The sequence below is a fragment of the Lagenorhynchus albirostris genome, chromosome 15 (genome assembly GCF_949774975.1).
Source record: "Lagenorhynchus albirostris chromosome 15, mLagAlb1.1, whole genome shotgun sequence".
In the NCBI taxonomy this organism is placed as follows: Eukaryota; Metazoa; Chordata; class Mammalia; order Artiodactyla; family Delphinidae; genus Lagenorhynchus; species Lagenorhynchus albirostris.
Window position 1 is genome coordinate 77,843,169 of NC_083109.1, and position 14,033 is coordinate 77,857,201.

At 35.3% G+C, this 14,033-nt stretch overlaps 1 protein-coding gene across 8 annotated transcripts in view; it reads right to left on the minus strand.

The window, feature by feature from the left end:
- GTF2I (general transcription factor IIi) overlaps positions 1–14,033 on the minus strand; it is a 95,725-nt gene that overhangs the window by 45,869 nt on the left and 35,823 nt on the right. For 4 of the 8 annotated variants that reach the window (XR_009535867.1, XM_060125278.1, XM_060125275.1 and 1 more), the window contains 2 exons: positions 9,413–9,490; positions 777–836 (listed from right to left, as the gene is read on the minus strand). Coding sequence is in view for 7 of the 8 variants with exons in the window: in XM_060125278.1 (XP_059981261.1) it covers positions 777–836; positions 9,413–9,490 (138 nt within the window). In the remaining variant the exon portion in view is untranslated. The remainder of the gene's footprint in view (positions 1–776; positions 837–9,412; positions 9,491–14,033) is intronic. The other 4 variants (XM_060125279.1, XM_060125277.1, XM_060125281.1 and 1 more) reach the window with 2 other exon arrangements.

The following is a 14,033-nucleotide window of genomic DNA, read 5'->3' on the forward strand; positions in this document are numbered from 1 at the left end:
TTATGGAGCATTGGGTTCTTTGACTATAATGCCAAAGAAAACAAAAATGTGAGGTCAAAACAATGAGAGATAACGGAGAAGAGGCCAGTACTTAAAAAGGCAAGATTGGGTAAGAATAAGAAAAATTAAGGTGATTGTCCCACCCGGTCAGAATATTACAAGAGTACATGTAAACAATGATTCTACGTGTACTTTTTGTTCTTTAAAAATCTGAAATAAGCAATTACATTTATATTAAAAGTATAGCTAAATAAAATAAATCTTACGAGCTAAAAGCCAGAATAGACAGAAGTAAAGTAAAAGCCAGCACAAACAGCCTATGATCATCAAGTTAGGGAACACTACACAGAAATTCCCAAAGAGGTATTCAATCAATAAACTTAGGGATTTACAAATGATATCTTACAACCTTTCTAAAAACTAAGTATCAACATGACCTTATTGATATTTACATTACTAACTATGCAATATAAGCCTTATTTCTGACTATTCTGATATAAGGTATAAATGTGTACTTTACCTTAAATATGAAAGTGTGTCATGTACCCATTTCGAGATTCATTACTAGATTCACAAAAGGGAAAATTGGTTTTGAAAAATTGTTGCTTGTGAAGTTCATTTATATGTTTAAAAAAAAAAAGGCCAATACATTTCTTTTTCCTTTTCCATTTAGAAAAGTAATAATACAGATATAAATACTAAAACACAGTCTGTCCAATATAAAGAAACATTAAATAAGAACAGTATGTGGGAAAATGGAAGTGAAAAAGTTATACCTTGCAAAGACTTCGAAAGGGGGAGTTTGTCATCAACATCATCAGTTTCAGAAGGGCCTGCTTTGGGATACAAAGATAATACTTCAAAAGTAATCCCAAAAATGTATTTTGGGTCACTTCAGCAAACAAATTTGGGCGAGAGATATGGAATAATACAGCCTTTTCATGAACAAAAAAGGCAAAAAAAAAAAAGAAAAGAAAAGAAAAAATAAAGACTGACAAAATGAATGGTGTCAATTTATGGTCTTAGTGAATGGAAAAGGTGTATTCCGATAAACTCATATATAGACAGTCAAAAGAAATTTTGAAAATGACTAACTCGACATGAATTGAATGGGAACAATATGTCTAAAATGGTGGATATGGGTAATGTTCATGACAGCAAACTGCAACTTTTACTTCATACAGATTATAAGGGCAGATATATCTTACAAGGTGCATTTGTTTCTTCCTTGCCAAATATTTGGCTTAATGTTTTGTCATACTAAACAAAAATGCAGAATCAAATTGTTACACCTTCCTCAGAATCTCTAAAATAACGCAATTAACCTATCAATAAGCTTGAATCTCCACTGAAATAGAAACATGACAAACAATTAATTCAGAATCCTCCCTTCCTGAAGATCCATAAACGCTTTTTAATAACTTAACGTGGTTTTTCCGAATTATTAACATACAAGGTATTTTGTGTTAATTAAACCTTCACAGAATACTATAGATTTTGACAACACACCTGCATGTATTATGCTTTTAGTGAAAGTAATAGATTTAAAAGAGAACAAAACATTGGGTTTTCAATGACTACTTAACATAAACATGTCCTTGCATTAATATGAATACAAACCACTTCACTACCTCTGAATATTTTTTGGAAAATAAGACTTTTGAAAAGCTTTGCAAATGCATGACGGATTTCACGAAGAGGCACAAAACTACACATTATAAATAAAGGACACAGCATAGAAGAAAACAATTTCATAGAAAATAGAAAAATTATTTGTATTTGGAATCTCAACTAAGAGCAAGATGATAAATGAAAGACACCTGAATTCAAATGCCAGATTCACTGCCTCCTAGTCATGTGATCCTGGGTAAAAATATACAGAAGAAATAAATTAAATGATAGCTAATGTACTAACTGACTTCTAAATACTGCTTTAGCTGCTTTTCCACAAGTCTAGCTATGTATCATTATCGATATTGTTCTGTTCTAAATTATTTTAATTAGGTCCTCTTTAAGTCAATAAAAGTGTATTTCTTAGGATTCCCACTGTATAGAATTTCTATTTTAAATAACATGCTTATTATTGACTTCTAATTTAACTAATTACATTATATTCGGGGAATTCTTTAAGGCTACCTGTGAACAAATATAAAGTCAACTTTTGTAAAAGATCCATGTTTTGTAAATAAACATTTATTTGCTGGGTAAAGAGTTGTGGATATACAACAACTAGCTTATGTTTGTAAATTTCAGAGTTCAAATACTCTATTTACCATTTATAAGCATTCATCATTTGTTAAAATCTCCCACATGACTCCATTTACAAATTTATCAATTGTATCAAATTATATCAATTCTTTATTTAGACTTTTGAGGCTACATTGTTAGGTATATACAAATTAATGATTATCCTATTAACTTAATGACTTATTAGTATATAAATTATATAGTCTTACTCTTCATATTTGTTATCTTTTTCTTTTTTGGCCTCAAATTAATATTACTAAACTTGGTTTCTTTTGGTTAATATTTGCCCAGCATACCTTCACATATCACTATACTACCAAATTATGTTGTTTACTTTTAACTATACACGTTATAATAGCAAATGACTTGGACTCTGTCGTAAGATCAGCAGCACACTTCACCCGCACAACTCCGGGAGTGTCTAACAGTCACTGCAGACAAATCACTTTCTCAACGCTCACATCTGAGAACATCTTAGAGGAAAACTGACAGGTACACAGAGATGTGTCCAAGCCTATTTTGGAATACCGAAAGTTTTGGAAGAAAACATAAATGATTTTAAGTGCGAGAATGGACACATGAACTTCAGTATAATCACACAGGTAATTGTCGCAATGATAGTACTAAATCTGTACGTGACAAAAATAGGTCAATCTCAAAAACTTGTACTGAACGACATACAAGAACATATACAAAACACATATACAGTATGATACCATTTGAGTCAAGCTTAAAAACAGAAAATGTAACACATAAAATGTAGGTGCCTGGATACACATACAAAGATACTTCCGTGGGAATGTATATGCATTTAAAATATAAAATCGTTATCAGGAAGGACAACCCTCAATTTCAAGAAAATGGTTAACTCAGGAGGAACAGAGAAAAAAATGGGAATTGGAAGGGCCTAAAGAAGGGTGTCAATAACATAGTTAACATGTTATATCATGTAAGATTCAGTAAACCTGGACAGATGTATATTATGTTTGTGGGTTTTAAACATTTTAAAAAAGCATTTTAGAAATACAGCCAGCCATCTGTATCCCTGCATTCAGCATCTGCAGATTCAACCAACCATGGATCAAAAATATTGGGAACAAAAAATCCCAGAAAGTTCCAAAATGCAAAATTTGAATTTGCAGCATGCTGGCAACTATTTAGCATTTACATTGTATCAGGTATTTAAGTTATCTAGAGATGATTTAAATAAAGTATAGGGGTGGGCGTTTGTAGGTTATATTCAAATACTACACCGTTTTATATAAGGGACTTGATCATCTGTGGGTTTTGATACTGGGGGGTGGCCCTGGAACCAATCCCCCTGTGGATACCAAAGGATGACTGTACAATACAGCAATGCAAATAACGGACCTACAAGTACACCCAACAAAATGTCTCACAAATTACATGTTTACAGAAGAAGCCTGATACATGCTGACGGATTCTATTTATATGAACTACAAAAACAAACAAAACTAACCTAGGTTATTACAAATCAGGACAACGGTCTGCACTGCAAAGAGGCTGCCAGGAAAGGAGTCCAAGGGAAAAGGAGCTTCTAGCATAGTGATCCCTAACAACAGATCTTCAGAATGCATGAAGCAAAGTGAAAGAACTGGAAGGAGAAATAGACAGAGGCAGTTGGAGATTTCAATACTTTTGTAGTGGATAGAAGTAAAGAGAAATGCCAGTGCAGATATAGCAGGCCTGAATGACCATCAAGCAACCTTAACAAAGCTGAAATAACTGAAATTATACAAAGAATGTTCTCCAACCATAATGGAAATAAACTAAAAATCAGTAACAAAGCTACCTGACAAGTCCACAGGTATGTGGAGATTAAGACTACACTTCTACAGGGAATTCCCAGGCTGTCCAGTGGTTAGGGCTCTGCACTTTCACTGCCGAGGGCCTGGGTTCGATCCCTGGACAGGGAACTAGGATCCCACAAGCCATGTGGTGCTACCAAAAAAAAAAAAAAAAGACAAGACAAGACTACACTTCTATGTAAACCAGAGGACAAAGGGGAAATTAGAAAATGTTTTGAAATGAATGAAAATAACCAAAGTTTATAGGGTGCAGTTAACTAATGCTTAAGAGGGAAGTTTACGGCATTAAGTACTTATATTGGAAAATATTTCAATGATTTAAGCTCCCATCTTAAGAAACATAAAATAATACCAAATTAAAATTAAAGCAACCAAAAAGAAAGAAAGAAAGAAAGAAACATAAGAGCAAAAAATCACTGAAATTTTGTAAATGCTAGATCTTTGAGGAAAAAAGAAAAAAACTGAGAAAGTTCTAGAGCAAGAGCAATGGTTCTCCACTGGAAGATGTTGTGGATTGTTACAACTAGGGAGATGCTACTGGTATACATCTAGCAGGAAGAGGCCAGGGAGGATACTAAACATTCTACAATGCAGACCATAAGACAGATACTGACAACAATTAATTGTTTGATCAAAATGTCAATATTGCCAAGTTTTACGACAAAGCCCTGAGCTAGAATGACCAATAAGAAACAAACAAAAAGACACAAATCACTATAATTAAACTACTACAGACCCTGCAAACGTTAAAATTTAAAAAAAGAAAGAAAACTTAAGACAAAGTAGACAAATTCCTTAAAAGACACAAACTGCCGACTCTTAATCAAGAAGAAATCCGTAACCCGAGCAGACCTACAATGATTAAAAGAAATTTTAAAATTAAAAAATGGAGCAAATTTTTAAACTTTCCATTAGAGAAACCTCAAGGTTCAGGTGGATTCATTGGCAAATTTTACCAAAAATATACAGAAATGGAATAATATCAATTCTACAAAAAAATTCTTCAAATATATCATTTCCCAATTCACTTAGGCCAGTATTACCAAAACCAAATAAGGACATTTACAAGAAAAGAAACTTCTAACTAATATCTCTTAAGAACATTTGAAAATGTTCTTAAGAGATATTAGTCAGAACCAACATTTGAAAATTAATGTTGATGACCATTTTAACAGACTAAACGAGAAAAATGATGTAATCATCTCCAGAGATACAGAAAAGACCTTTCACAAAATTCAACAACCAATCACCATAAAAGCTCTTTACAAACTCTGAACTGAAGAAAATTTCTTCAATCTGATGAAGGGCAACTACAAAAAACCTACAGCTTTCACAGAGAAAAGATTTCCTTCTACAACTGCAAACAAGGTAAGGATGCCTACTCTCACTACTATTCAACGTAACACTGGAATGTTGAAGAGCTGGTGCAATTAACACAAGAAAATGAAAGGGAAGAAATAATACTGTCTACTTACAAAATCCCAAAGATTTTTTTCCCAAATAGTTGCTATACTAATAAATGAATTTTAACTAGGTCACAAGATACAAGGTCCGTATGTAAAAGTCAACTGTAGTTCTACATATCAGCAATAAAGTTGGAAGCTGAAACTGTAAAAGAACAGTACTCCATTTACAATAACACTGAAAAACATTACTTAGATATAAATCTTACAAAATATGTACAAGACCTGTATGCTGAAAACAAAGCACTGATGAAAGGAATCAAGAAAGAGCTAAATAGATAAGATACATATATCATGCTCATGAATCAGAAGATTCAATATTAAGATATTCAACCTAAATTAGTCTATAGATTCAGCACAATCTCCATCAAAATCCCCACGGTGGTGGTGTGGGGGGAAGGTGGAAGGACTTCCCTGGTGGTCCAGTGGTTAAGACTTCGCCTTCCAATGCAGGGGGTGCGGGTTTGATCCCTGGCTAGGGAGGTAAGAAGATCCCACATGCCTCCGGCCAAAAAAACAAAACATAAAACTGAAGCAATATTATAACAAATTCAGTAAAGACTTTAAAAATGGTCCACATCAAAAAAAATAAAAATAAAAATAAAAATCTTGGGCTTCCCTGGGGGCGCAGTGGTTAAGAATCCGCCTGCCTTGCATTGGCAAGGGACACGGGTTTGAGCCCAGGTCCGGGAAGATCCCACATGCCGTGGAGCAACTAAGCCCATGTGCCACAACTATTGAAGCCTGCATGCCTAGAGCCCATGCTCCACAACAAGAGAAGCCACCGCAGTGAGAAGCCCACGCACTGCAACAAAGAGTAGCCCTACTTGCTGCAACTAGAGAAGCCCGCGCGCAGCAACGAAGACCCAACTCAGCCAAAAATAAAATAATTAAAAAAAAAAAACTCTTAAAAAAAAGAAGCCGGGCTTCCCTGGTGGCTCAGTGGTTGAGAGTCTGCCTGCCGATGCAGGGGACATGGGTTCGTGTCCCGGTCGGAGAAGATCCCACATGCCAGGGAGCGGCTAGGCCCGTGAGCCATGGCCGCTGAGCCTGCGCGTCCAGAGCCTGTGTTCCGCAACGGGAGAGGCCACAACAGTGAGAGGCCCACGTACCGGAAAAAAAAAAAGTCCCCACAGGGCTTTTTGAACAAATCAATAAGCTGATTTAAAAAATTTATATGAAAAGGAAAAGGAGCTAAAATAGGCAAAATAATGTTGAAAAAGAAGGATAATTTTGGTGGACTCTCACAATCTGATTTTAAGACTTATTATGTAAACTATAGTCCTCAAGACAATGTAATTTTGAAAGAAGATAGAAACAGATCAATGTAACAGAATATTCTCGAGAAAACTGACAGAGATGTAAAGGTAATAAAATAGAAAAAGAACAGTCGTTGGGCTTCCCTGGTGGCGCAGTGGTTAAGAATCTGCCTGCCAATGCAGGGGCCGCGGGTTTGAGCCCTGGTCCAAGAAGATCCCACGTGCCGCAGAGCAACTAAGCCTGTGCACCACAACTACTGAGCCTGTGCGCCACAACTACTGAGCCTATGCTCTAGAGCCTGCAAGCCACAACTACTGAAACCTGTGCACCACAACTACTGAAGCCCACGTGCCTAGAGCCCGTGCTCTGCAACAAAGAGAAGCCACCCCAATGAGAAGCCTGCAGACCGCAACGAAGAGTAGCCCTCACTCGCCACAACTAGAGAAAGCCTGCCAACGCAGCCAAAAATAAACAAAACAAAACAAAAAAAAGAACAGTCATTTCAACAAAAGGTACTGGAAAAACTGGATATCTGTATGCCTTAAGTTTGAACCTGGTATTCTGCACACTATACAAAAATTAGGTCTAAATCAATCACAGACCTAAATGTAAAACTATGAAAACTTTTATATGACACAGAAGAAAATCTCTGTGACACTGGGTCAGACCAAGATTTCTTAGCTATGATACTTAAGCACAACTCATATAAGGGGGGAAAAAAAAAAGCACTAAGTTGGACACCATCAAATTAACCTATTTGCAGGACTTTTATTCAGAATATACAAAGAATTGCCAAAGCTTAATTATTAAGAGAAGTACCCAAGCTGCATGGACTGTATCTCTCAGCCTAGATGAAAAACTAATATTCTGGCTCCCACCTTCTTCAGCTGCACTTAAAATATTCTCATTTCAGCAATCTTTTCCTCTATAAACATCTGATTTCCACTCATTACTTAAATCACTCACACTCCCTATTTCAAAAGGGGAAAAAAAAAGCTTCTATAATCCTGCCTAGTAACAGCAAAGTTAAAAAAGGCAATACCAAGGATAAAGGCAGACATCTTATTTTAAAAATTAAATATAATGTGCTAAAAAGATTTTATTAAACAGTATTTATTAAATATATGTTAGTAAGGTACCAACAACTGCTATAAAGGCTAAATATTTCCCAAATTTTTAACTTTTTAATTAAAAATCCTCAGAATTAACCCAACCTTTCAGCCATGTGATTACTAACATCACAAGCAATAAAATATTCAAATCTGACATAAAAATTATGAAATTCAAATATCTGTATACAGATATTCACATGATTATAAACAGAACAAATTTATTCATAACTTTTTTATAATACTCCAGAACTGATAAAGCCTTATCTTTTTAAATAAAATAAACCTATTAAGCAAAGGCAAATTAAAACCAAAAAGAGGTATCATAAGACATCCACTGAAGTGGCTAAAAATAGTAATGCGGACCATACAAGTGCTGATAAGGATGTGGAGCCACTAGAACTATTGTCCCCGCTTATGGAAATGTACAATAGTAAAAGCACAGTGGAAAACAGCTTAAATACCTACCATATATCTCAGCTATTCCAGTTCTAGGGATCTACTCAAGAGAAAGGAAGGCGTATTTCCAAACAAATGTTTCAGCACCTTTACTTTTAATAGCCCCAAACTGGAAACAACCAAAATGTCCATCAATAGACAGAGGGATAAACAAATTGTGGTACAGCCGAGCAATGGAATAACAGCAATAAAATGGAATTAGCCATCGATAAATGCCACACTATGGATGAAATTTCAAAACAATTATGTGGAATTTAAGAAGTCATAGCTCCCCACCCCAAGAAAACAGTACATACTTTATGTTGATTCCATTTACATAAATTTCTTAAAAATGCAAACTAATCTAAAATGAAAGAAAACAGATCGGTGGTTGGCTGGGGAGGGCTGTGAATTACAAAGAGACTCAAGGGAACTTGAGGGTTATGGACATTTCTTTATCTTGACTGCAGTGAAGATAGTTTTATGGGTATATACATAAAACCAATCAGATCTTATACTTTATGCATCTATAAAAATTAAACTTACCATGAACTATAGATGTTCTTCTAAACTAAAACCCATCAAAGCATAAAAAGCATAAAAGCAAACTGCACTGTGAAATTATGACCTTTAATTCCCTCTTGATAATCAAGCAGCTACAGAACAAGATGATAAATACCTAAAATTAATGTCTTATCTTTTATAGATTTTTAACATAGTGATAATGCAAAGTTATTTTTATTGCACAGAGATATTAAACGTTTAGAAGACCTCTTATGCCTTGCAAATAACTGAAAATTCAAATTGAATTCTAAATTGTGCCACTTTTGCTTGTCCTTTTAAGAATATGAATGACTATTTAACATTTCCCCTGTAAACTGAGTTTATTTTAGTGCCCCATTTTTGAAATCTATTTTATTTCAGTCATAAATTACAAGTATACATGCTAGTCAAGGACCAAAGGACCAATCAATAAAATAGTATCTAAGGAATTCGGGCAATTAAATAATTTTAATTTTAACCACCAATAACTTCTGGAAAGAAAAACTGTATTAAACAGTATTACCTTGAATGTTATATTGATAGTAATCAGGATCTTCTGATTCTTCCTTTACTGTCACAGCTGCCATTTCCAGAGAAATGCCTGTAAAAACAAATTATTTTTTTAAATTAAATTATATAATTACACTTCAGGGCATTCAGACAGTATAGGGAAATCCCTTCTGCCCTCCTAATAATGCAGAATAATGCATACATATTTTAAAGGCTTTCAAAAGACAAAAGTTTGCTAGGCTTCGTCAGGAGGACAAAAATAACCTAAAACCCAACCTAGACTACTATTACTAGTAGTACTAGTGGTAGTACTAATAGTACTACCAACTACTAGTGTAGTAGTTTTAACCACACTACTAATATTCTGGGATTATTTAACGCTAAATTTGTTCTCCAACAAGTTCTGATCTTCGCAATTAAAGAAAATTAGTCACATCCTATTTTCACTCAATATTAAAAATATTTTTATAAATCACTGAAAATCACCTGCAAACATAAATTTTAATAACTCGCTATTCCAGAGTAAATATGGCATAACCATTTTAACAATGAGACACGTTAATTTTTCCCCCCCTCTTAATATATCCCTTTTTTAACAAGGGTAACAAACCATACCTTTCAGCATAACACTTTGCCCACAATGAGGATAAATAATTTGACATACACCTTTGTGGCCAGATATAAATGAGTGCATATTTTACAATTCCATGTAGAGGAAGGTCAAAATTAGAGAAAAGAAATTTATGTTGTTAAAACTCAAGTAATGTCAATTATCCCTCAAGAAAGCTGAAGAAAAATTAAAATGCACAAGCCTTAGGTTAAAAAAAAAACACTCAGGCAAGCAGTTGATTTTGGGAGGAGAGTAATGAGAGGGGGAAAACCTTCTTGGGTGTTATTAATGTTCTGTATCAATGAATGTTAGGTTACAGGCGTGTGTACTTTTTATTTATTGAGCATATATACACTTATACTTTGCATACATTATACTTCAATTAAAAGTTTTAAGAAAGAAGATTCTTAACCAATTCTTTAATGAATTCTTAATAAAGACATATTCCCCATATATTCAAAAACAAAGAGCCCTTGGCTGGGGAGCCTCAAAGGGTTACACAGGAGGGGCTTTCAGAAATGAAAGGCTGATTTCACCAAATGGTTGCAGTTCCTACTCTCTCTCTTTCTCATCTGCAATGTCAGGAGTAGATGATACTCTCAGACAAGTTTAAGAAATCAACAGTGGATGGGTGTATGTACACAGTTCAGACTAAGATATCAGCTATAATCATACCAGTCCCATCATGGACTTAATATTGAGCTGGTGCTATGTGACTTTAGAAGGTTTGTACAGAGTATTTTCAACTGAAGAAATACTTCAAAAAGAGAGTTAGTTTGATATACTAATAAAGGACATTTCTCCCTGAAGCCACAAGCAAAGAAGGGGGTTACTCTATGGACAGCAATCACCAATGGAAGGTTGGTTTGCTGCCAGAAGATGGTGGTAGGGAACTTGTCTGGAAACCCTGGGATTGTGTGGGGTGTCTAGTACTTCCATGCTCATTAGCAGAAGTTAATAGAAAATCAAAGCAAACAAAAAAGGCAGATCCATTGTGGAGTGAAGGTTTGGGTCACCTCAACCAGGTAAAGAATCTTACCGGATAGGGTCCTGGCTGAAGGCAAAGAAAACATAATATAATGGGTAATGAATTAAGAAAGGTATGAATTTTTGTGACAAGCTGCAGAAATGGGGACACTGCATGTTTTCTTCCTTGTTATGAGTATGTGTGTTTCTATAAATATTATATATTTGGTTATATTAACTGTTCTCTCTTCTCCTTCCCATTATTATTTTACAAAAATTTTGTTGGAGGTTTCCTTTGCCGGTTAGCCTTTAGATAAGAGAATAAATAGGCTGGGGGTATATTTGAGGAGTAATTAACATAGCCCATGACTGGGCAGTAAATTAGTCTCCCAGAGACGGTACAATGACTATTAGAACAAGGGCAAAAACGGTTCCCTCTGTAGGAAGGGAAAGTTGCATCCCGTCAGATGGGACCGTTGTTTAGCTGTTACATGAAGGTTTAAATATGCGGAGGTGTGTGTGGATGCCACGTAGCCAAAGGGGTAGCCTGCGTGAGTCATTAAGCTGCTGCCTCAGGTCCAGACCTGCCCTCTTAGACTCTTCTGACGCATGGACTGCAAGACAGTTGGTTCCTTGAGAATCTCTGCCACAAGGGAATAGAGTAGGGAGGCTACAGGCTAGAAGAGGGAAAAGGGACTTGCATCTTTCTTTTGGCTTGCTGCATCCTGTTCCCATCAGGGTCACTCACTCCTTGGTATACTCCTTTAATCTAGTGAAAGCAGACCCTTCCCATAGCAACATCTGGATCCACCTTACAAGTTTCCCAACACAACCAGAACCAGTTTCAACATGTCCCCCACATAACACCAGTACCATCCAAATAGCATCCCACCTTAGAAATCAGAAGCGAAGTTTTAGGGGTGGCAGCCAATTCCTTGAGTCATTACTTACATGATACCTTAGTATAGAGTCCTTTTTATTACAACTAATTAATCTGTAAATTTTTTCCATAATAATAACTGGTATGGTTCAAATAACTGGTATGGCTGTTTTCTCCTAAATAGACCACAACTGTTATGCCCAAGAAATATAAAAAATAAAATAAAATGTAAATTTTAAAAGAAACTGCAAGAAAAGTTAAGACACACATACACACAAAGGAATATAAAGACAAAGTGTAAGGCAGAAAAAATAAACCTCTATGATAGTGATGTGTACTATTATATCTATAATTAAGATGGATAAAGAATTCCAAAAATATGATTTTTCTCCAGTCAGCATGTTTTTTTTGGATGCAAACTATTCAGGAAAGGAATATATAAATAAAGGGGAGAAGATCTGCGAAACGGTGATTTCAGCACAATAAACTAAAAACTAAACCGAAAATCGAAATTTCCTGTGACATGGAAAAAACGGGGGAAAGAAAAAAACTTCTGTAAAACAAAAAGAGTAATAGATTCAAATACTTATTCCCAAAAAGGAGAATTCAACAATGCCTGTCTTGCAGATCTCCCTAAAAATAACATACATAAAAAGGTCTCATTCATTCACTCACATATACTCATACACCCAGAGTTCTCTTTCTCCTTACCCCACCAATTCATTCCAAATGCCATTAGATTATGCTGACCAAAATAGGCAGCTGCATCGGGGAGGTTTGATGGTCCAAAGCAGGATAGCAGAATGAGACTATTTATATGAGGGGGGAGAGGAAACTGAGTAACAGGTCTGGGAGACTGAGACAAATGGGGGACAAGCATGAGTGGAGTGGTCACAGCCCAACAAAGAGTGTCAAAGTGTCAGCAAGGCAAGGAGGCTGGCAATAAGACATGGCTTAAACGAAGTACGTAAACATACTGAGAATATCTGGTTGCTATGATTCTAACTGCGACAAAGAATACTCTCTAGGAAAGGGAGGGAAAAAACCTTGGGGTGTCAAGAGTGGAACTGAAGATATGGGCATGAAAAAAACATAGATGTAAATGGATGTACGTATGTATATAATTATGTGTATGTAAATACAAATAAACAGATACCCTAGCTTTGTCCACTTAGAAGCAATGACATCCCAACTGCAGTAAGAACATCTAACACCTAGGTTATGGTTTCTTAATAAATAACACTCTCCACAGTGAGGAACCAGGGCTGACTCTAGTGCTGGATTAGGGAAAGAATAAGATGAACCCTAACAACCTTGCTTAGCAAAAAATTAACAGTTCTCTAAAAACAATGGGGATATTTACAAACAAGGAAGGACACGGGGGACATCTTGAAGTGGTTCCCAATGGCCAAAGCAAGGACTATTTGCAAATCAAAATAAATAATGATAATAATGAATTGTAATATACTGAATAAGACAGAAATATACTATAAAATAGAAAGAGTGTACTCTAATATACATGAATTAATTTTAAGTGGAAGTTTGATGAGTGGTATATATTTCCATAGTCTCAGAGAAACTCCCATGAATATAATAATTACAAAGGAAATACAATTAATATAAAGAAATTACAGTGGAGAAGCCTAGAAAAACTAACTCTGGTCACATAAATAATATCTTCAGTAAAGGGATAAATAGAAAACAACTTCCATCTGATATGAAAGGAGAAAAAAAAACACGGCATCGTTTCTATGCTATTTTTGCAAAAAACGCATTACATGAATCTAATCATGAGGAACTATCAGATACTTCCTTCAAAAGTGTCATGGTCATAGAAGACCAGAAAAGCCTGAGAAAGCTGAAGAAGCCATTAATGGGAAAACAAACAAACCAACAAACCCAAAACTTGAAAAGGGTTTGAGAATTAGGAGTAATTTATCTTCCTTATTTTGATGATTATATTGTAGTAATGTGGGACAATATTCTTGCTTCTAAGAATCACACGCTGAAGTAGTTAAAAGAGTGACAGGGGAGACACTGCTTTGGGAAAGATCCCTGGTGTTCTTGCTGCACACTAAACACACCTGGTGTTCTTGCTTTTCCCTCCCCACCAAAAAAAAAAAAAAAGATAGGGTATCACATTGGCACAGGAAAAAGGTCCTTATATTATACATGCAG